This window comes from Schistocerca americana, chromosome 8, assembly GCF_021461395.2.
Source record: "Schistocerca americana isolate TAMUIC-IGC-003095 chromosome 8, iqSchAmer2.1, whole genome shotgun sequence".
NCBI lineage: Eukaryota > Metazoa > Arthropoda > Insecta > Orthoptera > Acrididae > Schistocerca > Schistocerca americana.
In genome coordinates this window covers 123,131,956-123,157,175 of record NC_060126.1, presented here as the reverse complement: position 1 = coordinate 123,157,175, position 25,220 = coordinate 123,131,956, and the positions used below count along the sequence as shown (strand labels likewise).

The following is a 25,220-nucleotide window of genomic DNA, read 5'->3' as shown; positions in this document are numbered from 1 at the left end:
ACAGCCTGCACGTCATTTGCTAAAACAGTCGATAACTCATATGGCAAACCCAAGTGGGAACATAAATGGTTAAAAAATGGGCGTTCCATCATGAAATGGTGGGCAGTTAAAACTATGGCACAATGCGTACAAAATGGCAGGGGAGTGCCACTTAACAAATGATGATGGCTAAAATGATGTTTTCTCATGCAACTTCATCTGTCCACAACATTTCAATTTATTCGCACCATCATGGGACACAATTTATCAGACAAGGAAATTATGGATATTCTTATGAATAGTAGTGACAAAGATTGTAGTGATACTGTGGAACTTTCTTCCAATGAAGAGTTGGATGCGTGTCAATGTACTGCTGAATCCTCGACATCAAGAATAGAAGATTCTACCTCTGAAGACAGAAAAGAAGATGAAGTAAGTGAAACTTCATCAGAAAAAAGAAAGTATGACTGGACGGAGAATCATCCAGTGATGAAACGACACCATTTTGTGAACACATTTAGTGCATTAAAAGCAGACTTCAAAGAGTCAGCAAGTCATTTAGATATTTTTGTACTTCATGTCCATGGAATTCGTTTCTGCTATCTGTACACAGATCAATAATTATCATAAATTTATTACTGGAAAAATGTAAACAGTACCCAGGAAATTTGCATGCTGGAAGCACGCAGAGCCAGCTTAATTTTATTGCTTCCTACCAAGTTCTCTGTTTATGCCTAGAAGTAAAAAATTAGAAGCGAATGGATATTGGTTGACATATTCTCTGCTTCAAACACCAATATTCTCTAACATAATGGCCAGGGACTGGTACAAGTTGATCCTGCCTTTATCGCACTTCAGCGACAATTCCACCACACCTCCAAGACATTCTTGTAAAAATATGTCTCATTGTAGATCACACAAAAAATAAATTCTGACAGGCATTAGTACCCTTTGAAAACCTAGTGATTGACGAAAGTCTGCTACTTTTCAAAGGAACCATTTTGACATTAAAATTTTTGTCCTTTGTAATGTACAAATCAATTATATTTTGGATTATATTGTCTACACTGGTGCTGCCTCAGAAATAGAATCTAGAAATGCTGATTGGGTAAAATCAGGCGATGTTGTTGTGAGTTTGTTATAGCCATACCCCAACAAAGGTCATACCATTTATTTAGACAATTGGTATTCGAGCCTTGAATTATTCCTGTGGCTCCATGATAAATGTACAAACACCACTGGAACGGCATGCAAAAACAGGAAACATCTACCACCGTTGCCAGACAGTTTTAAAAACGGGGAAATACAGTCCTAGTCCTGTGGAACATTAATGACACTAAAATGGATGGGCAAGAGAGAAGTCTGGATGCCTTCTACCATAAATGGACCAGAGTTTGTGGAGATAGAGAAAAAAGACCATAGAGTGGGCAAAAACAAATTGAAACCTACCTGTGTTGTCAGCTATAATAAGTCAATGGGTGCAGTTGGTAAGACAGACATGCTGTTGTCTTCTGAACAGTTCATCCGAAAGACAATGAAGTGGTACAAAAAATTATTCTTTCATATGACTGACTTGTGTGTGTTTAATGCAAAAAGTATTTTTTGAAACGCAAAAGTAACGGAAGATACCACTAGTGAAATACCACTTGGAAACGATCTGTCAGTTGCTTAATGAATTTCATAGTCAAACTTGTAAAAGTGCAATCCTATGAACAACCAAAGAAGAAATCCCTTTCCAACTGCAGAATAAAGAGGGACATTATTCAGGGTTCCTCGAAGCAACAGAGAAAAAGGAGATTCCCCGGACACACTGTGTAGTATGTACTGCTCATTCACAATGAAAAATTACACACGTAAGATGCAAAAAGTGTGATGTGGTTCTCTGCATGGTGCCATGTTTTGAAAAATATCACACACTAAAGATATATTAGTATGTTTTAGTAACTGTGTACATTTCAAGCAAAGGAAAGTAATAAATTAAAATTAAAAAATTTAAAAAAGTAAATAAAAAGGGTTTTTAATTCAGCCAGTGGCAGTCAAAACCTGCATCAAAAATGGGAATGGGAAACCATTAAAGGAAACGGTACTGAACATGACGAGCTGAAAAAGAAAACATTGAGCAAGAAGAAGGTAGGCATTTACTATCTGCCCCGCCCCCCTCCCCCCTTAAACCAACCAATCTTATTGTGGAGAATCGACTTTAGGCTTTAATTACAAACCAAGCCATGGGCCTATTGAAAAATAAATTACCCAGATATATGTTGTGTTTAACTCAGAGTCCGGATATGTGCCATAATTTGGTTTTAAATTCCTGTAATTATTTTTTAATTAAGATAGTAGCAAGAACTGTCCAATATTTGGGAGTTTTCACTACACGCTATTCACTTTAACACTATATATCTTGGAACACATTCATTCGATGTTAAGGAAATTTTAATATGTTGTAGGCACACATATCGACGGAATAAGCCTCAAGTGATAGGAATTATTATTAAAAACGTTCCTATCATTTTTCTAAACCAACTGTTTATCAGCCCATAATAAACATATAACAGAAAGTGTTACTTAGTTCCGAGCTCTCTTTCGTGGTCATCAGAAACTATGACCACTGAGACAGTACAGCGGTTCTGTATGCACCAGAACGTGCGGGATGCCAACAGTGGCCATAGCCTACAGCGACCACAGGGCTGAGTCCGCAGTCTACCGGCCAGGCGAATGCTGCATTTCCTCTTATCAGCCAGCCAAGTAGCCAGGACACTTGGCCCTTGTAGCTACGAAAGGGTTAAAACAATGGCATTTTTCACTGTGGCAAGATATTTTTAAAAAATCTCAGCCTCCAACTTCCTCCTCTGAATGTTAAAATATTTTATTGTCACTTACAAGGAAGAAGTGATTGTTGTAATAAAATTTAAAAAATCAGAGCTCATACCAAAAGAGTTAAGTGTTTATTTTCCATATGTGCTGTTTGAGGGTGAACAGTACAGGATGTCTGAAGGTGGTTTGCCACACTAAGTGTGAATTGCAGAAAAGTCATGTAGATGTTCCACATTTGGAGCAATTCTGTTACCTTTCAAGAAAACTTTATTTATGACAGTATAAAACAGGGCAGTTGTGTATTATTTAACAACTGAAACAAAATGGGGGATAGAGAAAAATATAAAATAGCATGAGCAAACCGAATCTTGAATGAATGAAAACCTGCCTGTCGATAAACTACAGCTGATGACGATAACACAATCTACAGGATAAGGATCAGGAAGACATAAAAATTAAAGCAGAATAAATTATTTGCTTACATGCTGTGGTGCTACCAATTATGTAAACCATAAGTGAAACAAAAAGAAAAAAGTAATTAAAAATACACAAATTATAGCGATATGTGAATTCATTATCATATTCAGTAGATACTATCAAGAAGGGGTACCTCCAATGATGTGGAACAAGTCAAGGTATACACGTAACATATGAGAAAGATATGACAAACTTTTCAACAATAAACTATCACTACACTACTTAATGCTATTCACACTAATGCCATCTAAATTTAATCAAGATAATTAGTAATAAAGTTGTTTCTTTGAAAAATAATGCTGCCTCATTAGTTTCATCATACAGCTGCTGTTTGTCTGCCATTAATAGCATACTACTTACTTGATTACAATGGTAGTTTTCAAGAATATGTATACATCTTTAAAAACAAGTCCTATTTATAGTACATTATTACTATACAGCTTTCTATATAAACCCACACTGCTACTGGCCATCTAGCTAACAGAATTCTTAAATATCTAAATCTGGGTATTTACATAATTTGTAGAAAAAGTGACTGATGAGGTATGTTTTTAACTTTCTTTTGAATTGGTAGGGAGTCTCTCACTACAATTTCAGAGAGAAAGGAAACATTCATATATCATTCACAAAAACAGCAACAGGGCTGGCAAACACAAAATGTTAAAGTAATTTTTTTGTCATGGCAAAAAAAAAAGAAGAGGAGACAAGGTTTGTGAGTTTTGGAGTGACGTATAAAAAATACACGACAGAAGATGGGATTCATTTTATCAGCATATCTAACAACTCAGTCTATTTTGTTTGTTTTCAGACAAATAAAATAAAATGCTCCATTTAGTCTTCAAATACTGTTGCCAGTACAGTTTATTATAAATATGCAAAAGAAGACTTTTAAAAAGTGGATAAAGAACTTTAAGTGTGGAACATGAAAGGATTCCTATGAAATGCTACTTCTGTTTAGTGCCAGACCAATGATCAGAAAATTTTTAGCGTAACTTCTATCTTAACAGTCACGTTTATTCCACGTGGAAAAATATATCTAAAAACAAAGATGATGTAACTTACCAAACGAAAGCGTTGGCATGTTGATAGACACACAAACACAGAGGCAAATGTACTCTGTATTTCTGCCTCGACTGACATCTCTGCCCAAACTCTTTGCCTTTACAAATGTCTGCTTGTGTCTGTATATGTGCAGATGGACGTGTGTGTGTGTGTGTGTGTGTGTGTGTGTGTGTGTGTGTGTGTGTGTGTGTGTGTGTGTGTGCACGTGTGTGCGTGTGTGCACGCGCGCGAGTGTATACCTTCCTTTTTTCCCTCTAAGGTAAGTCTTTCTGCTCCCAGGATTGGAATGACTCCTTACCCTCTCCCTTAAAACCCACATACTTTTGTCTTTCCCTCTTTCCTGATGAAGCACCCGTTGGTTGCGAAAGCTTGAATTGTGTGTGTGTGTGTGTGTGTGTGTGTGTGTGTGTGTGTGTTTGTGTGTTTGTGTTTGTTTGTTTGTGTGGCTATCAACATGCCAACGCTTTCGTTTGGTAAGATACATCATCTTTGTTTGTCCCACCCCCCCCATCCCCCCTACAGTAAAGTTGTGAAAGTAATCCAGTAATCCATGTTAGCTTTTCACACTAAGGAACTAACAATTCATGAATAAAACATAATTCCATCAATGAAGGAGTCAACATTATCTTTAAGTAACTAAAATGAATTACAAATAATATTAATTAAACACACCTTCTCTTCCATTGTAAGTGGCTTCCCAAGTTCATCTTCTGAGAACTCTAAAAAAGCAACAGTTCCATCCCATGAACAAGCCATCAATTGCAGACCTGTACAGCTCCATGACAGATCAAGCACAGAATTAGTAAACAACTCGTGCAACACAACAAGAGGTCGTTCGAGTGCTGTAAGCCATACTGATAACGATCGATCTCGAGAACCAATTGCACAACAGCAGTACTGCTGAGGCTTCGATGAAGAACGATATTGTTTCTGCAGAATGTTGGAATTGAAACGCTGAAACAATGAACAATACATTAAAACTTCAGAGCAATGCTATATCAAGACAGCCTCTACACATTTTAAAAACAAAATTAAAAGTTTGTGTGATAGATAGATGCCAGTGGTTCGGTTATCATGTGTAAAATTATAATGTGAACAGAAACTTGAAAAGTACACAACTTTTCATGAAATTCTAGAATTAAAGATTTGTGTTCAGGAGCACATCCATAAAGGATGAAGGTGTTGCCACATATGCTCTTGTTGTTTTATTATAATTTGGTGATGGGTGCCATCAGTGTCACACTCTAACACTATGCAGGTCAAGCCCAAGCATGGCTCAGGCCACAACTTTGTGTTAAAAAGACCATGCCCGAGTATAGGTCTGGCCGTGATTTCTCAAAGCACGAGCATAAACCACACAAAAACTTGACTTACGGCGTATGAGAACAATGTATGGACATCTTGTTACCTGTCCACTAACTGATGATGCCTTCTGTTGTCAATTTCTAGAATTATGTCGAAAGAAACATTAGTAAACGTAAAAGATGCAGTCGCAATTGCCTGAGCGAATACAATTGCATTGATGTAATTTCAGGCACTTATTTGTTAGGTTTCACAGTTTACTGTAATTCTGCTATAAACACATCATGTTCATTGAGTAACCAGAAATTTTGGAAGCTCACAAGGAAGAAATTGCTCAACAACTCACCGAGAACCTGTTTTTGGAAGAATAATTTACTTTCCATCATAATTAAATCTTGAAGCTTTGTCTTTTCTTAGTATGTGTTACTCTTGAAGATGCATCAATTACATATATGCCAGAAATACTTTAAATAATGGCATAAATGGTTGGTTTCCTAGACCCGATGTTCTTCTAAGCAGCTGGTCTCCAACATGTTAAATAGCAAAAATTGGGAATGGTCGAAGGTTATAATCTCATAAAGATAATTTTAAATTCTAGATTTTTGTAAAGTGTCAACCAACTCCAGTGGCAGACACTGTAAGAGAGACGTTCTGCATCACAGTGAGACTTATTGTTAATGTTCCCAGATCATACGTTCCCAGAAGAGTCAACAAATACACTGAAGTGCCAAAGAAACTGGTAAAGGTATGTTGTTGCTGTGGTCTTCAGTCCCAGTATATACCATGTATATAATATGTATGTAATATGTATATACTGTATAGGTATGCATACTCAAATATAGAGATATGTAAACAGGCAGAATACAGTGCTGCAGTTGGCAACACCTATATAAGACAAGTGTCTTGGTGCAGTTGTTAGATCAGTTACTGCTGCTACAAAGGCAGGTTATCAAGATTTAAGTGAGTTTGAAAGTGCTGTTACAATCGGCACATGAGCGATGAGACACAGCATCTCTGAGTTAGTAAAGAAGTGGGAATTTTCCCATATGACTGTATCACGAGTGTACCATGAATATCAGGAATCCATTAAAATATCAAATCTCTGACATCGCTGCAGCTGGAAAAAGATCCTGCAAGAATGGGACCAATGACAACTGAAGAGAATCATTCAACATGACAGAAGTGCAACTATTCTGCAAACTGCTGCAAATTTCAATGCTGGGCCATCAACAAGTGTCAGCATGTGAACCATTCAAAGGAACAGTGATATGGGCTTTCGGAGCTGAAGGCCCACTTGTGTACCCTTGGTGACTGCACAACACAAAGCTATATGCTTCACCTGGGCCCGTCAACAATGACATTGGACTTTTGATGACTGGAAACATGCTGCCTGGTCAGACAAGTCTCGTTTCAACTTGTATCGAGTATTTTGGACATGTACAGGTATGGAGACAACCACATGAATCCATGGAGCTAGCATGTCAGCAGGGGACAGTTCAAGTTGGTGAAGGCTCTCTAATCATGTGGGGCATGGGCAGTTAGAGTGATATGGGACCCCTGGTACATCTAGATATGACTAACAGGTGACACGTACGTAAGCATCTTATCTGATCACCTGCATCTATACATGTCCACTGTGCATTCTGATGGACTTGAGCAATTCCAGCAGGGCAATGCAATACCAAACACGCCCAGAATTGTTACAGAGTGGCCCCCGGGACACCCTTCCGAGTTTAAACACTTCTACTGGCCACCAAAATCCCCGGACATGAACATTTTTTTTCTTTTTCTTTTTTTTGGTAATCAGTCTACTGACTGGTTTGATGCGGCCCACAACGAATTCCTTTCCTGTGCTAACCTCTTCATCTCAGAGTAGCACCTGCAACCTACATCCTCAATTATTTGCTTGACATATTCCAATCTCTGTCTTCCTCTACAGTTTTTGCCCTCTACTGCTCCCTCTAGTACCATGGAAGTCATTCCCTCATGTCTTAGCAGATGTCCTATCATCCTGTCCCTTCTCCTTATCAGTGTTTTCCACATATTCCTTTCCTCTCCGATTCTACGTAGAACCTTCTCATTCCTTACCTTATCAGTCCACCTAATTTTCAACATTCGTCTATAGCACCACATCTCAAATGCTTTGTTTCTCTTCTGTTCCGGTTTTCCCACAGTCCATGTTTCACTACCATACAATGCTGTACTCCAGAAGTACATCCTCAGAAATTTCTTCCTCAAATTAAGGCCGGTATTTGATATTACTAGACTTCTCTTGGCCAGAAATGCCTTTTTTGCCATAGCGAGTCTGCTTTTGATGTCCTCCTTGCTCCATCCGTCATTGGTTATTTTACTGCCTAGGTAGCAGAATTCCTTAACTTCATTGACTTCATGACCATCAATCCTGATGTTAAGTTTCTCGCTGTTCTCATTTCTACTACTTCTCATTACCTTCGTCTTTCTCCGATTTACTCTCAAACCATACTGTGTACTCATTAGACTGTTCATTCCATTCAGCATATCATTTAATTCTTCTTCAATTTCACTCAGGATAGCAATGTCATCAGCGAATCATATTGTTGATATCCTTTCACGTTGTATTTTAATTCCACTCCTGAACCTTTCTTTTATTTCCATCATTGCTTCCTCGATGTACAGATTGAAGAGTAGGGGCGAAAGGCTACAGCCTTGTCTTACACCCTTCTTAATACGAGCTCTTCATTCTGGATCGTCCACTCTTATTATTCCCTCTTGGTTGTTGTACATATTGTATATGACCCGTCTCTCCCTATAGCTTACCCCTACTTTTATCAGAATCTCTAACAGCTTGCACCATTTTATATTGTCAAACACTTTTTCCAGGTCGACAAATCCTATGAAAGTGTCTTGATTTTTCTTTAGCCTTGCTTCCATTATTAGCCGTAACGTCAGAATTGACTCTCTCATCCCTTTACTTTTCCTAAAGCCAAACTGATCACCACCTAGCGCATTCTCAATTTTCTTTTCCATTCTTCTGTATATTATTCTTGTAAGCTGCTTCGATGCATTAGCTGTTAAGCTGATTGTGCAATAATTATCGCACTTGTCAGCTCTTGCCGTCTTTGGAATTGTGTGGATGATGCTTTTCCGAAAGTCAGATGGTATGTCGCCAGACTCATATATTCTACACACCAACGTGAATAGTCGTTTTGTTGCCACTTCCCCCACTGATTTTAGAAATTCTGATGGAATATTATCTATCCCTTCTGCCTTATATGACCGTCAGTCCTCCAAAGCTCTTTTAAATTCCGATTCTAATACTGGATCCCCTATCTCTTCTAAATCGACTCCTTCTATCACATCAGACAAATCTTCACCCTCATAGAGGCTTTCAATGTATTCTTTCCACCTATCTGCTCTCTCCTCTGCATTTAACAGTGGAATTCCCGTTGCACTCTTAATGTTACCATCGTTGCTTTTAATGTCAGCAAAGGTAGTTTTGACTTTCCTGTATGCTGAGTCTGTCCTTCCCACAACCATATCTTTTTCGATGTCTTCACATTTTTCCTGCAGCCATTTTGTCGTAGCTTCCCTGCACTTCCTATTTATTTCATTCCTCAGTGACTTATTTCTGTATTCCTGATTTTCCCGGAACATGTTTGTACTTCCTCCTTTCATCAATCAACTGAAGTATTTCTTCTGTTACCCATGGTTTCTTCGCAGCTACCTTCTTTGTACCTATGTTTTCCTTCCCAACTTCTGTGATGGCCCTTTTTAGAGATGTCCATTCCTCTTCAACTGTACTGCCTACTGCGCTATTCCTTATTGCTGTATCTATAGCGTTAGAGAACTTCAAACGTATCTCGTCATTCCTTAGTACTTCCGTATCCCACTTCTTTGCGTATTGATTCTTCCTGACTAATGTCTTGAACTTCAGCATACTCTTCATAACTACTATATTGTGATCTGAGTATATCTGCTCCTGGGTATGCCTTACAATCCAGTATCTGATTTTGGAATCTCTGTCTGACCATGATGTAATCTAATTGAAATCTTCCCGTATCTCCCGGCCTTTTCCAAGTATTCCTCCTCCTCTTGTGATTCTTGAACAGGGTATTCGCTATTACTAGCTGAAACTTGTTACAGAACTCAATTAGTCTTTCTCCTCTTTCATTCCTCGTCCCAAGTCCATATTCTCCTGTAACCTTTTCTTCTACTCCTTCCCCTACAACTGCATTCCAGTCGCCCATGACTATTAGATTTTCGTAATCCTTTACATACTGCATTACCCTTTCAATATCCTCATTATTGGGCATATCTGGGATGCCTTGCAACGTGCTGTTCAGAAGAGATCACCACCCCCTCATACTCTTGCAGATTTATGGACAGCCCAGCATGATTTATGGTGTAAATTCCCTCCATCCATTCTTCAGACATTAGTCGAGTTCATGCCACATCGTTTTGCGGCACTTCCGCATGCTCACAGGGGTCCTACACGATATTATGCAGGTGTACCAGTTTCTTTGGCTCTTCAGTGTATATAGCTTCCTTCTATGTATATCTCGTGAAAAGTTCATGAGCATGAATTAGAAACATTGAGCCCACACAAAGCCTTACCAGCAATCTTCCTGTGAACTATTCGTGACTGGTACAGGGAAGAGGCTGTGACAGTGGTACACATAGTATCGTCCACCACACACCATAAGATGGCTTGGTGAGTACAGATGAATAGAGAAAGACATATTTGTCAACAATAAAATAAGTTTTTAATCATGGAGAAAAATAATGTAATATGAACATGATGTTTCTGAATGGAACACTGAATTAGACATGCAGTAAAACAATGAAAATACATACTACATTCATTGTACTGTGTGTGTGAAAAAGTGCCTACACCAGCAAGTCACGTGCACTGGCAAACTTTCTCGTCACAACATGATGTCATTTGCACATCAATAACAAGAGACCATTGCAGATAGAAATAAAATAAAACCAACAGGGTTTTGTATCACATTCACAATTAGAAATAATGGTTCATGTACTCATTTCATAAATTGCAGTTTACTTTTTATTCTTTTCCAGGTATATATTTTCTGTCTAATAATTATTGTTACCTAACTAGTAAAATAATGTTATTGAGCTGTGACTTCTTGCGATGCTCTTAGCAGGATAGTTTCTCTGTCATGCTTTGTGGTGTCATGGTTGGCTAGCACCGTCTATTTAGGATGGCTGTGGCTCGCAAGGTGAGACTCAGTCGGGGGCATCAAAGGAGACTCGGTTGGGGCAGTGATGGAGACGTGGTTGGGGACATTGACAGAGGGAAGATAGCGCATGGAGCATCGTGAGTAGTCAGTCGATGCTTAGTTTACTGCAGTGGGCATAGTGTTGACATTCCAGTGCCTGGGTCTGGCGGCGAGTGGAACTGGAGTGTGAAAGCAGTCACCAGTCATCAAAGGCTCTGTTTAAGAGTCGTGTCTATCTCGAGTCCTGAGGAGAGCATGGGAGTTTACCCAGGTGTGCATGTTAACAGCGAGCTCCTGGACTAACTTTAAGTGATGAGCAATTTTGTGGTGGAACTTTTGGATGTGTAAACCATTTGGATGAGGGTCCACGATACTTGGTATTGCAAGTCAATGAAACTGCACTGTGCCCTGATTCCACTGCATTTATTTTGAATTGCAAGTGTGGCTGATATTCAGTGATTCATGTTTTATTATTATTGTTAATGTATTAAGTGGTAAATTTTATGAATCAAAGTTAATTCTCTACATAAAACTTCAGCTGCTAATTTAAACTAGAATTGCAAACTTCTTCCTTGTTGGCAACTATAATGGTAACGATTTTGCGCCATCAAATGGTGCTTTGGTATTTAAGGTTGTGTGCAGACTGTCTGGTCATTATCACCTTGAGATAGTGGTGATTTATAAATTTATCAGGTGAAATTTCATATCATTGGAAATTGTTTAACGAACTATTGCTTTAATAGTAATTGCGGTTGTCACACTATAACATTTAACGTCTCGTCCTGTATTTGTCTCTACCCAGTGCTTGCCAGTTGGCTTTAGTTTTTTGTGAATTGTGTATTAATACTGGGTTTGTCTGTTCTAGAAGCTGTTATTGGTGTGTGCAGGCCCTCCTGCTCATTGTTGTCACTTGAGCTCTCGAGCACAGATTTCAGACACGCAGCCGAAATGAACGCCAAATGTCGACTATCTCACAGGTCTGACAGTCTGAGATCCAAAATATCAGAATGAGACTTCTCTCTGTGTTTTTCCAAGTGGGGCAGTGAACAATGTTGTACCATGACTGATTCTTTTTTTTTAATGGATCGAATTATAGAAAGAAAGATAACAATTTGACATCCTGTACATTACAATATCAAGAAGAATATTTACCTGAAAATGCTGACCAACTTTTGTACAAAAGAGAGTTTTGACATTGAGTTTTATAAATGTTTTCAGTGTGTTGTGTCTTGCAGCTATCAAATATTGAAGAAAGTCATTTTAACACCAAAGCTGCTGTTTATATACTAAATAACTCATTTAAGGCTCTGCCCATTTTCATAAGTCACATTTATTATCTAGCATGATGTGATCCACATGACAACAATATTTTATACACAATGGAGAATTTGTTCTTGTTGGATATTGGGTTACACTGTGTGTCATGCTGGCTTGTTTGGAGTAGGTGCTGTTGTAATTTTGACAGATGACAGATGCGAAAATTATGACATCTACAATAAATGAACCAGCATGACACAGTGTAATCAACAGGACACTCTTGAAGACAGTTTTGTAAGATGCTGTCTACTTGAAAGCATAGTGCCTCTGAGAGTCAAATGTGAGATTGGTCCCACAGGTAGTCTAGACAGGACATTGGCATTAGCATGTTGTGTTGTCTATCAATAGTAAATAGAATACTTGTAACTGGTGAGGAAGAGGGTCCAACATAAAATATACATAATAATTTATTTTGTCAAGAAATGATTGAAGATCTTAAGTTGGTAGGCCCTTGAATTTTTTCCATGCTTTACATATGTTGTCAATTCAGTTGAAGTCCCTTAAGATTCAACATGTAGATGAAATACTCAACTAGCTTGTGAAAGAGTTCATTCTTTTGTAGGTTACACTTTAGCCCATTCTGTTGAAGTGGTCTGGAATGGCAGACATAAGTTCATCATTTACTACTGTATTGTCCTGATACTTGTCTGATCAGAATGTTTTGACTCATCCACTCAAAAACACTGGAAAACTGCTGGTGTGCTAGCAATTCTGAAAAGCAATTTATTGTATCTGTGTAATCCAAATGGATAATGATGGCCCTGATTTTACAGGATTGTCTGTATAGCTGCAACTGTAAATAAGATTAGGATAAACCAATTCTCGAAAAGTACTGTCCACCTGATAGTCTTGACAAGAGCTCTTCTTACCTTGGGATGAGACTGTTCTATTGAGCCTTCAAGGTTTTGTTAGGATGGTGTTTGTTTTGTTTTATACAGTGATAAAAATGCCACTGAAACACACATGCTGATCCTCTAGTTGCATATGAAAAAATTGGAGACACATGACAACTTACTTTCCAATGTGTTCTGTCAAAAATTACCTCTACCTTCCACTGATAACTCAAAATTTATAAAATAAGAAACTCTTTGATATAATTGTGTAATATGGTTTAAATCTCATTTTAGGGATAGCAACTAACTATGAATCCAGAAAGGTCTGGGGTCATAGGTTCAATCCTAGTTATTGCTTAAAACTTTGACAATAATGACAGTGACCTCGTTAAAAGAGTGCAAATGAGAGAGTAAAAGTTCAGACCACTTTCTTGCCACTGGGTTGGGAAATGCTCCTAAGGGCAGAAAATTCAACAACAATCAGCAGAATATTGATACAGAAGTTAATGGAAACCACTGCATTAAAGACATTTGATATGTATCCACAATATATGCAGTCATCCAAATTAAATATATTGATAATTTTTATTGAAAAACATTCTAGCGGTAAACTATTCTCGCATTTGAATCTTCAAATGACGCTGCTCTGGAAAATAAGAATATATTCTACAAATCAAAGCATTGCATGTAATGTTGTAGGGAAAGAGGATAATCAGAAACAACAGTTCTGTTACTAAGGGTTTGATTGTGCATTGCTTTCGTGTGCAAAAAACAATTGAGGTCATACGTGTCCAAATCAAAACTACAGAACACGAAGTCAGAGAGGAGTTAAAAATGACTATATGTCAGTCCCAACTGACATAATAGAAGACAGCTAAAAACAGGCACATGGAAAAAGATGACGATGTTTTAGCTACGTCATCAGCGCCCTAGCATTAAAGTTATACTGAAGAAAATTTCCATAATCTATGGAAGGAGATCAATAAACTGGAAAACTACATTTGATCCCACCACAGGAAATGTAAAGCAACACCAGAAATGTGAGGTTCAGAAAAGCCCGTAATAAAACCCCCGTGAGACACAGTGGAATAACTAAACGAAATCATGGAGAAAATACCTGTAAAGATGCTGTTAAGAAAGGGACCAATGAGTGTGGCTGGATGACAACTTAGAAATAATATGTGACACATTGAGATTGCACACCAAGTATTTTGGGAAGAATTCCAGACACCGCACAAAATTTTAAGACACAAACAATATTCGCCTTGATATCAGTTAAAATAGAGGGAAGATCCTATGGGATACCCAGTTCAAGCCTCAGGTCGGCAAGAGAACACAATCGGTTAAAAGATGTCAGCTTTGTCCCGCGTCTCTGACATACTGGGGGCTCCTCCCAATGTAAGAGCACGCCGTGTCAGTGGGCAATATGTCCCACTCTAAGCCAAGTAAGGGCTACTTCTTCACACCATCGCAAGCGAAAGGAGGTGATCCATGGTCACACTGAAGTTTAGATGGAACGTAGTTTACTGTTCCTCACTTCCAGCCACTGGGACTCCCACCAAAATGTTGCCTTTCTGGTCACAAACGAAGTGACAGCCCACAGAGGGACTGAACAGCTGGCAGGAGGAGGAAAGGAGCAAGCCTCCTTAGCAGTAGGATCAGTGAGTTCATTACCCTGGATGCCTATGTGCCCTGGAACCCAGCACAAAACGATTTCCTTGTTTTGCCTGGGCAAGAGAAGGAGAGTGTCCTGCACTTGTTGCACCATCCAATCTGCTGGGTACATCTGTCCAACAGCGAGAAGGGCACTTTGAGAATTGGAGCAGATGATAAATTTTTTGTCACAGCACTGTCTCATATGCTCCATTGCCCTCATGATAGCAAACAATTCCACATAATAAACTAAAAACTGCTCTGGGAGCCCTATCCTGAGGACAGTGTCAGGGAAGACGACAGAACAACCAAAAACATCTCCCTGCTTAGAACCATCTGTGTAGACAGTAATAAAATCTGGGTGGCTATGTAAAAATTCATTAAATTTAATTTTATAAACATGGTCTGGGGAACAATGCTTCTTGTAAATAGTTAGTTCTAAAAGCAATCTAGGCCTTGGTAGTAGCCAGTGTGACATTACAGCCTTTATCACTGCGATTTTTAATATGTAAAAGTTTTTTTTCTGGATTTGCGTCAGTATGTGCGAACTTTTAACATATACCAATGAATGTTGTAACCAGATATCTTTGCCGCGCTCCTGTAAAGCGCAGAATATCACGATAGCTATAAACTGTTATACGCTGCTATCGATCAGTAAAAAAAAAAAAAAAAAAAACCGATGCACCTATGTTTCAAAATAACAATTGCCAGTTTTTACTTCTGCAGGGAGCCGCGCCGCTGTCTAGCTGTTCTGTGAATGTGTTGCGAGTCGGACGCAAAAGTATTGTGCTCCATACTGATATAACCATTTTATTGTATAGTTAAGAGTTTAAGTGATTAAAAATATATGTAGCCACAAACAAGCGAGAATGTATATCGTGAAAAATTCGCTTCACCGCCACAATGGGTGGCCATGTTAATGTAAGTTTCTGTTTCATATTATAATACTTGAAGCCTTGAAGTTTATTTAATTTCAAAGAAAATCTCTCAACCTTATTTTCATTAATTATACTTATGATAATCCTTCCTGTTTAAAAGATTTATGCAGCTTATGATCCAGCGTGTGTTCTGTCGGAACAGGAGGCTGTCGTGACGACATCGCTATAGTATTTATTCCAAGTTCTTTCAGTTCCGTTTATATGTTCGTACAAATCCAATCAGTTGGTCCCTTAGGTTTCTTTCATGTAACTTCCGTCTGTTTTCTCCGCGCGATCTTCCTCCGAAAAAAAAAATTTCTGTTCATTTTCTTTAGTAATTTTCGATATCGCGAAGGAGAAAAGACAGCCGCCTCCTGCTCCGAACGGAACACCACGACTTTTCTAACGTCGGAGAGTACCGCACTAATTTTCCGCTAAAAGGTAATAGAATTTCTTAAAGCTGGATCAATTACACATGTTGCTGCTGTTCTCCGACAAATCTGGTGTGATTAATAGTAATTTATTCTGTCACGACAAAAAGAACCAATTTTATTTTTACCAAAGCAACAAAGCTTCCAATTAAATTACTAAAAAAAAAATCATACCAGATCTGGCGCCCGAACAGGGACTTGACTAAAATATTGAATGTGTCACGGTACTAATATATGATTGTCTTATTTCATGTATCGCTCTTTGGAACCCACTGCTGCATAAAATTACGGATGAGCAATAAATATACGCAATCTTGAAGGACGCGGTATTTACACAAATATCTTGGGATTTAGTAAGACGCAGATTTGCAGTTTTGAAGACAACGCCGAGTGAGTACCAAATTTTCGTTTGCCATAGTTCTGTCTAAAGAGTAGCTCATTGACCTTCAAATTCGACCTCACTCTATCCTTTCTGTAGCTTAACGTAAAAAACCATTTTTTTTTCTACGTAAATATTTGAACATTTTCTGTAACCTTTTGCTTGGCCTATTTGTTTTATACTGTAGTTAGTATTCTCGTGTAAGTTCAAGATGGATGCCATTTCAGTCTTTTCTGTGTAATAACGTTGGCAATCAATTGTTTCAACGGCGTTGACTCCATCTTGTCTTTTTGCTACAGACGTGTGTCAGTTATTACCCACGTAACATTAGACATTTGACGAACGCGCCGCGACTTTAACTTGCGCGGCAAGAATAATTGACAATCAGAATTTCAGTTGGCAGTACCCATTTTAAGTTGGCAATACTTGAATTTCATTATGGCGGACGGACAATCGAGCGCGAACTCTGCAGACGAAAGCGACGGCACTGTTAACAAACATTACCGACTCCGCTCACGCGGAACGACGGCCAGGACAGACGACAGACAAGAGGTAGCTAACGTGGACGACACTCAGCAGGAAACACCCACCTCCCCGATAACGGTATCAATTGACATTGTCAAAATGTTACAGGAATTGATACTAGACAGACAGGAGAGGGAACAACGTGAGAAAGACAGAGACAAGTTTTTATCAGAGCTGAAAACGGATATGACAACACAGATTGACTCAGTTAGGAATGACGTAAATACCATCATTGATGCGAAAGTAGGTACCCTCACTACGCAAGTAGGCTCTCTCACAGCACAGATAGATTCGGTTAAGGGTGACGTCACGGCACAGATAGATTCGGTTAAGGGTGACGTCACGGCACAGATAGATTCGGTTAAGGGTGACGTCACGGCACAGATAGATTCGGTTAAGGGTGACGTCACGGCACAGATAGATTCGGTTAAGGGTGACGTCACGGCACAGATAGATTCGGTTAAGGGTGACGTCACGGCACAGATAGATTCGGTTAAGGGTGACGTCACGGAGCAAGTAACCACTTTGACAAGCCAGATAAGCGCTCTGAATAACAAAATTGATAACATTGGTCAGAATCTCACAACTCAAATCGAAGCGTGTCGCAAAGAAACCGATTCGGTAAAACTTGCATATAAAACAGTTGCACGACAGGTAGACGAGTTAGCGACAGCGGTAGCCACTGTAGAATCAAAAGTAAGTGCAATGGCGAATGACATTTCGGACCGAACTATTGAGGAAAGAGTTAACAGTAGTGTTGCTTCGCACACTAAAGCACTTACCGAACATTACAAAGAATGGATTGATGTACAAGAGAAGCTAGTTGAGGAGAAGGTTACACGTGACTTGAAAGATGTTGTTAAATCCGCAACCTTAGACATATTATCTGCACCCGGCAGTTCAGGAGACACTGTTTGTACTGAACTAGGCCAAATTAGACGAGTGTTTACCCGGGATTTGCCGGAATGGCGGAAGCAAGTAACAGATGAGATATCCGACCTGAAACAGCAAATTCAAACACTACAGTATGATAACCAGAGCGACGGGAAACACTCACTACCTTCTGAGCCAGATGAACATCAATACCAGACAACACAACAACACAACACACCACAGTACATTCCGCGACTGAAAAATGAATTTAACGATCCACACAACAACAACACTGAACAATTGACACTCACAACCCTAATGAAAGAGGAGAGTGTATTGAAACACAGAGTTTTTCAACCATTCCAACCGGAAAAGCGAAATATTCATCCAGTCGTTTTCCTAAAGAACTTTTCAGGAGTCTTTCCAGCTGCCTGGAATGACAAACAGAGAATACAATTCATTACAGGATACATACAAGGAGAAAGTGCTATATGGGGAACCGAGATGGTTGATAAGTGCAAAACATTTAGCGAGTTTGAGAAGAACTTTTTAAGCAAATTTTGGAGCGCAGGTGTTCAGCAACGCCTACGCAAAGAGGTCTATAACGCCGAACCTTTCCATTCGAACAGTGGCGGACTTCGCCGGTACTTTGAAAAGTACTTGAGAAAGATACAATATTGGGACACTCCCATAACAACAAAAGATGTTATTATGATTCTTAAGTCAAAACTACCCATTTCCATACGCGAAAAATTAGTGAACGTGTCAGAGGAAGATCAGGACGCATTTTTATCCGTCCTTGATTCGCTCGATCTTATACACGAAGACGCGCGTGCGAATGCTAACCGTAAGAACAACAACGCAGGCACGTATTCGAATGGAAACGGTAGTAATGGAAATGGTTCACACGAAACACAATATGGAAACAAACAGTACAATAACCGCAATAGAGGCCGAAACAATGGTTACCGTAATGGTAAACACAAAAACAAGCATTACGGCAACCAACGGTACAATCCAATATACAACACGCAACAACAGTATTACGGGAATGCCCCATACCAATCAAACAATAACGGTAGTAACTTCTACAAGAATGGGAACCAATACAAGGGTAAACGTTGCAACAATCAAAATTGCGGAGGTCAGCTACCTCCACCACAACCCTATGGGCAGCCACAACACCAGCAACAACAGCAATACACGCCTCAGCAACAACCATTCATGCAACAACAACAGTACACGCCACCACAACAGGACTTTAGATACAATAACAATAAACCAAGAAAACAATACAATCCACCGGTATATTTTACGCAGGCAAGTAATGTACCGATTTTTCAGCCTGGTAATCAAGTGCATTACCAACAAGGGTTTGATACAAATCAACAAACACAATGGGTAAAAAACCAGCGAGAATGGTCAAGTGATGTGACAGAAGAATCAAATCAGTCGCATCACAAGAAAGCGGAAAACTAAAGGCAGCACCTTTTCGCCTCCTTGGGGATGCTGCGGGACATAATGGGGGCAAACTCGACCTTGAACGACTTAACGTAATACGTTATGATCGCGACACTGACTTGAGAGACGATTTGTTGCAGGAAAATATTGAGACAGACTTGAATGACGTATGGGAAGACGAAGTACAAGCAATGACTAAAATTTACATAGCCAATACACCAATAGATGCTATTATTGATACTGGTGCAAACGTAAATGCTTTATCACTATGTATGTTTAAGAAAGTTTCTGCAGGGATGAAAATTTTAACGTTACCAGTACAAGGTTGTTCAGTAACAGGAGCGGTAGGATCTTTATCACAGCGAGTCAATTTGCAAGCTCAGGTACCGATAAGGATTAATTCTACTTCTTTCATGTGTGTATTTCTAGTAGTTAAGAATTTGTCAGTGTCATGCTTATTAGGAATGGAGTTCCTGAGGAAGAATAAGGCAGTGATTGATATAGAAAAGGGTATCTGTACAATCCGAGTAGGTGAACAGGAGGTAACGCTGCAATTGTTGCGCGGCAAGGTCAAAAGAGTCAACACTGAGCACAAAGTTAAGGTACGCAGGCTGGTACAGCGAATGTTTTTGAACCAAGCACACATGACAAGACAGGGTAACAGTTGGACGGATTTTGATACTGATGACGGACTTCCGACTAGAGAAGAGATTTTGAATAAAGTAAGCGAATCAAGTGAACTTGATTACATACAAAGGCAAGATTTACTGCACTTACTTATGAGGTATCTTCATGTCTTTTCTTCGAAACCTGGAGTAATACGTGACTACGAATATGACATGAAGGTCGCTCCCCATTCTACTTTTTGCAAGACAACGTACTCTGTCCCGTATGCAAGGCGCGAGGCTGTGAAAAATGAAATACGTAAAATGCTTAAGTGGGAGATCATTGAACCGTCAGACTCACCTTACAGTAGTCCGTTATTGCCAGTTTTGAAGCAGGATGGTAGTGTACGTATAGTTTTGGATGCAAGAAACATAAATAAAATAATTATTCCAGTAAGAACTCGACCTGAGGCTATGGATGAACAATTACAAAGGTTTCATGGAGTAAAATTCCTCACATCGGTAGACTTGAGATCGAGCTACTGGCAGGTCAAGATGACATCACAGTCTCGAAAATATACAGCGTTTATATTTGCAGGTAGATCATACCAATTCAAAGTAGTTCCATTTGGTTTGAATGTGAGTTCAGGCGTATTCATAGCTGCACTTGATCATGTATTAGGACCTGAACTGTTGGATCGAGTAACAGTGTATGTTGATGACTTACTGATTGCTACGAAATCTTGGGAAGAACATTTAGACATAATAAGCAAAGTTTTCCAGAGGTTTGTTGACTATGGAGTCACAGCTAATCTACATAAGTCTAAATTTGGTAAAAGCGAGATTAAATTTTTAGGACATCTTGTATCATCACAGGGAATTACCCCAGATCCAGACAAACTAGCAGCTATTAAAAACTTTCCTGTGCCCTCTTCTAAACGCCAGTTGAAAGGCTTCCTCGGAATGACTTCCTTTTTCAGAAAGTTTATTTCGGACCAGTCGATGAACAGTCAAGCATTGCATGATCTTCTAAAGAAAAACACTCACTGGCATTGGACGCCAGAGTGTCAGGCAGATTTTGATCGCATTAAACAAGCACTTCTTAACAGCAATATTTTGTTCCATCCAGACATGGATAAAGAATTCTGTATTTCGTCAGATGCTTCATTTCAGGGGCTTGGTTCTTGTTTGTTTCAAATAGAAGTAATTGATGGAAAAGAAGAGATAAGAGTTATCAGCTTTGCAAGTAGGGTTCTCACAGAATGTGAGAGGTCATACTCGGTGACAGAGTTGGAGGCTCTGGCCGTTGTATGGTCCTTTAAAAGGTTCAATTACTACATCCATGGTCGGAAAATTAAGGTCTTTTCTGATCACCAAGCTCTTAGTTTCTTGCTCTCGTGTAAACTTCTTCATCCTCGTCTTACACGATGGAGTCTCTTCTTGCAAGAGTATGATTTCGAAATAGTATACATCAAGGGTAAAAACAACATTATCGCGGATGCTTTGTCACGCATGCCGCAAGGACTTCCCGAGTCCAGTGAACTTATCGAGCAGATGTCTAACTACCGAATTCTTCTAATGAAAGACCCACTACATAGAAAGTATTTCCTTCAGCTCTGCAAGCAGATGCGCATACTCCAAGAAACAGATCCCAAATGGCGTAAGATCAAACAACTTCTTCTAACAAAACCCGATCACCACTTGTCCAAATTTTATAAACTACACAACGATGTTTTATTCCATCGAACTTCTCTACTCTCTGGTAGATGGTGTGTGTGTATACCACACGCATACGTTGAACACCTTATCTGGTACACACATCTTTCCTGGGGTCATTATGGACCTGAAAAATGCAAACGAAAGATTTCTGCCTATTGCTATGTACCAAACTTGCACCATCGAATCCATAAGTTGTTAAGTACATGTCTTGTCTGCCAGAAGGCAAAACCCTTCAACCATTCGAACCTAATTCCTCTGAATCCAATTATTACTGAGAGACCAAATCAAGTTCTGGCCCTTGATCTCGCCGGCCCCCTGCCGCAAGGGAGGGGAGGGGTGAAATACCTAGTCGCATTGTTGGATCTTTTCACAAAACATGTGAGACTTTATGCAGTGAAATCATCCAGTGCACTTCCGATCATCCGTCGAATAGAACAAGACTATTTTCCTCGATTTGGCAAGCCGGAGGCCATTCTATCAGATAATGCATCGAATTTCACTGGCAGACAATGGCGCAATTTTCTTGCCAGACATGGCATCAAACAAATACTTATATCTCGTTTCAGACCGCAATCTAATCCCACCGAACGTATCTTCAAAGAGTTCAATAGATTCATTCGAACCTACATACCTAATAGACAAACCCGTTGGATTGACTTTGTATCTTCATTCGAGCAGATTGTCAACAATCTTCCACACTTCTCAACTGGATTTACACCTGCGGAATTAATGACGAGTCATCGGGAAAGAAATGAATGGTTAGATCCCATACCTAAAATTGTAGAACCAGAATTAGATTTAGATGCAAAACTTAGGCAAGCATTGGTATCCTTAGCTGTACAGGCGAATCTACGCAAGAAGTCTTATGACAAGAAAGTATCTAAGGCTCTTACATATGATATTAATGAAAAGGTGCTTTTACGGACACATTTTAAGCCATCGAAGTTGTTGAAAAGAAATCGGAAATGGAGGCTATTGTACGACGGACCATTTGTAGTAATTAGAAAACCACATACAGGATGTTATCTAATAGCGGATCCAGCATCTGGCAGAATTAAAGGATTGTATCACCACCAGGATCTCAAGAAGTATAACGAGGCAAAGTAACGAGCAAAGGAACATTAGCCTAAGGTTTAACCTGTGAAACACCTCGGTATTCAAACACACCAATACGAGTACTCACACTTTGGCGAAAAAAAAAAACTATGGAGGTAATTGAAGATTTGATTTATTATGGCGTACGAAAAAGAAAGCACATTCCATTTGAGAGGACAGATTCTCAGTTAGTTTTAAGTTAGTCATAGGTGTAAGCAGTCCAAGTTGGCTGTTGGCATTGAGGAATGCCGTTATTGGTGAAAGGAGATACGGAAGGAAGTAGCAGATTGCCACCTTCCAACTCCAATGAATATATATGTATGTGAAATATTAGGTTAAGCAATTTCTTTTTCAGCCCTCAAGATGGAATGTTAGTCTTTAAGTGTACAGAGTACAGCCTATTGCGTGTAAACTGTGCGTTATTGTAACACCGCCATGAACTATACCTTTTGTTAGCGCGATCTTTAGAATTAAACAGATTTGTGTAGCCAAGTGTTTGAACTGTCAAAAGCAGTAAATAGCAGAGAGAGAGAGTATCACGTAGTATTTGATAGTTTTCAGGAGATTCAATCTCAGATTCAAAGTATCATCTACGAACAGTAAGCCTCATAAAGATTTAATAGCTAAGCAACAAAGCATTTCCTTTATTCTGTTTTACAACAGCTGTTAGGTCATGTAGTCGAGAGTGCCACTACATGGAAACATATACGTCGTACTGACAAGTCTGAAGTATTCCTGATGGTAAACGTTTCTTCTTTAAACATGTAAGATGCACTAAAGTAATTAGCTATTTCACAGCCAAGCCCGACAATCGCCCAGAAGGAAGCGTGATAAACTAGAAAGCTGTCACCAGATATGACTCACATTATAATAATAAAACTAAGATCTGATGTTAGATTAAAGAATAGCCACTTGACGGCACACGTGACGCATGTCATGCATCTAAGGTAAAAAAAAAAAAATATCCTAGTGTAGTTGTGCTAGAATTTGTATATGTATACAGTGTATTTATGTTCATATTTGATCCTCTCCTCTTCCACTTCCCCATCCTATCCCATTAAAAAAAAATTGAGGATTAGAATTTGACAGGCTCATCTGAGTGCTCTTTAGACGGTTGAAGTGGAAACGAAATTTGTGGGAGAGATCCGTTAGCGAAAATTTTGTTCTAATCGCGTATCGCGAGTAGCAATGTTGAGAGATTATAATACATTCCGCTAGTAGCACTTGCAGCCAGAAACTTTATGAAGCATGAATCTTCCGGAGAGAAATGCATGAGTATGCTCGACCAGTAGAGACAGAATTTGTTCAATCTGTGCTCTACATAAACAGTGACACTAAATTTTGAAGAAAAACGAAATAACAAGCTGCTTAAAAGATTTGTTTTAAGAAAAATTTTACCTTTGTAAAAGGGAGAGAGAATAACCGAAATAATCGTGCCTTGATGCACAAGTAGTGGTATTCAATACGCTAATCCGGCGTGGCGTGACTGAAAAGGTTAACAGAATTTGTGACTGTAAGCAAACTTAAGAAATGTATGTATCTATGTATGTAATTTATGGACATTGTTTAATCTTGTAATGTATTTACCTGTGAGTAACTTGAACTGTGAACTTTGAAATCGCAATGTGAGATGGGAGATGTGAATTTGCAGACACTCTAAGACGTTCTAAACAAAATGCGAGTGATAAAGTGTACAAAATACGTGTGCAGTGACATGTGTACACGCAAGTGCAGGTAGTGACAGCGATCACAGCAAAGCATTTTGCAAACTATATGTAAAACGTTGACTTCACTTACCTGTGTGTAAGCAGCATGGCGGGTCGCAGGGACTGTCGTGTGAAATCCTCGAAACAGACGGTGGTATTTTCTACCCAAGTTTTCGATACGCCGATCGACGATGGAGAAAGGACACTAGACGTGTGTTTTCCGCGTGTTCTCATTTTAGCAGAGCGCGAGTGACACACGTTAAACTTCATACGAGCATACACGAGCGCGTGTTGCACTGGACTAGTAACCGGCAACAGCGCGGAGCTGCTTGCAATTGGACTCAACAATTAACATTTGAAACACAACCAACGCGCGCGCTGTGGAGGCGTGTCATTGACCTTAGAATGTTTTCCGTCTCACAACTACGCAAGAGACATTGCTAAAGCTATCACAGTGAAACTTAATTATGAACTTTATTTATTCTGTAAAACGAGAAGTCTTAGCTTCAAATTAATTTCCATTTAGTCAGTCACGTCGGATATTTTGCGATAGATAGTTAAATAAAGACAAGGCATTACTGAGCACTGAAACGTTAACTGGAGGGGAAGGTTATCAATCCTGTCCAGAATCCTATAAAACCTTTACCTGTAAGTCTACATTATAGCACGAACCTAACACAGGTTTCTTTCTGTTTATTTGCATGTAAACGACATGACGCTTGATGCGAGACCCTAGAGAGGCAACACGAGCGAACACAAAAAAAAAAAGGACGCTACCCAGGGTCGTGACCTCTCGGACGACGCCGCTCACCGAACGAGAATAGACGTTGCAGACTCCGGTTAAGTGAGCGCG

At 39.3% G+C, this 25,220-nt stretch overlaps 1 protein-coding gene across 1 annotated transcript in view; it reads right to left on the bottom strand.

Annotated features, from left to right (window-relative positions):
* The window catches only part of LOC124545615 (protein HIRA-like), a 322,322-nt gene that overhangs the window by 202,540 nt on the left and 94,562 nt on the right, over positions 1–25,220 (bottom strand). The window contains 1 exon segment of the mRNA XM_047124563.1: positions 5,005–5,286. Within this exon segment, the coding sequence (XP_046980519.1) occupies positions 5,005–5,286 (282 nt within the window).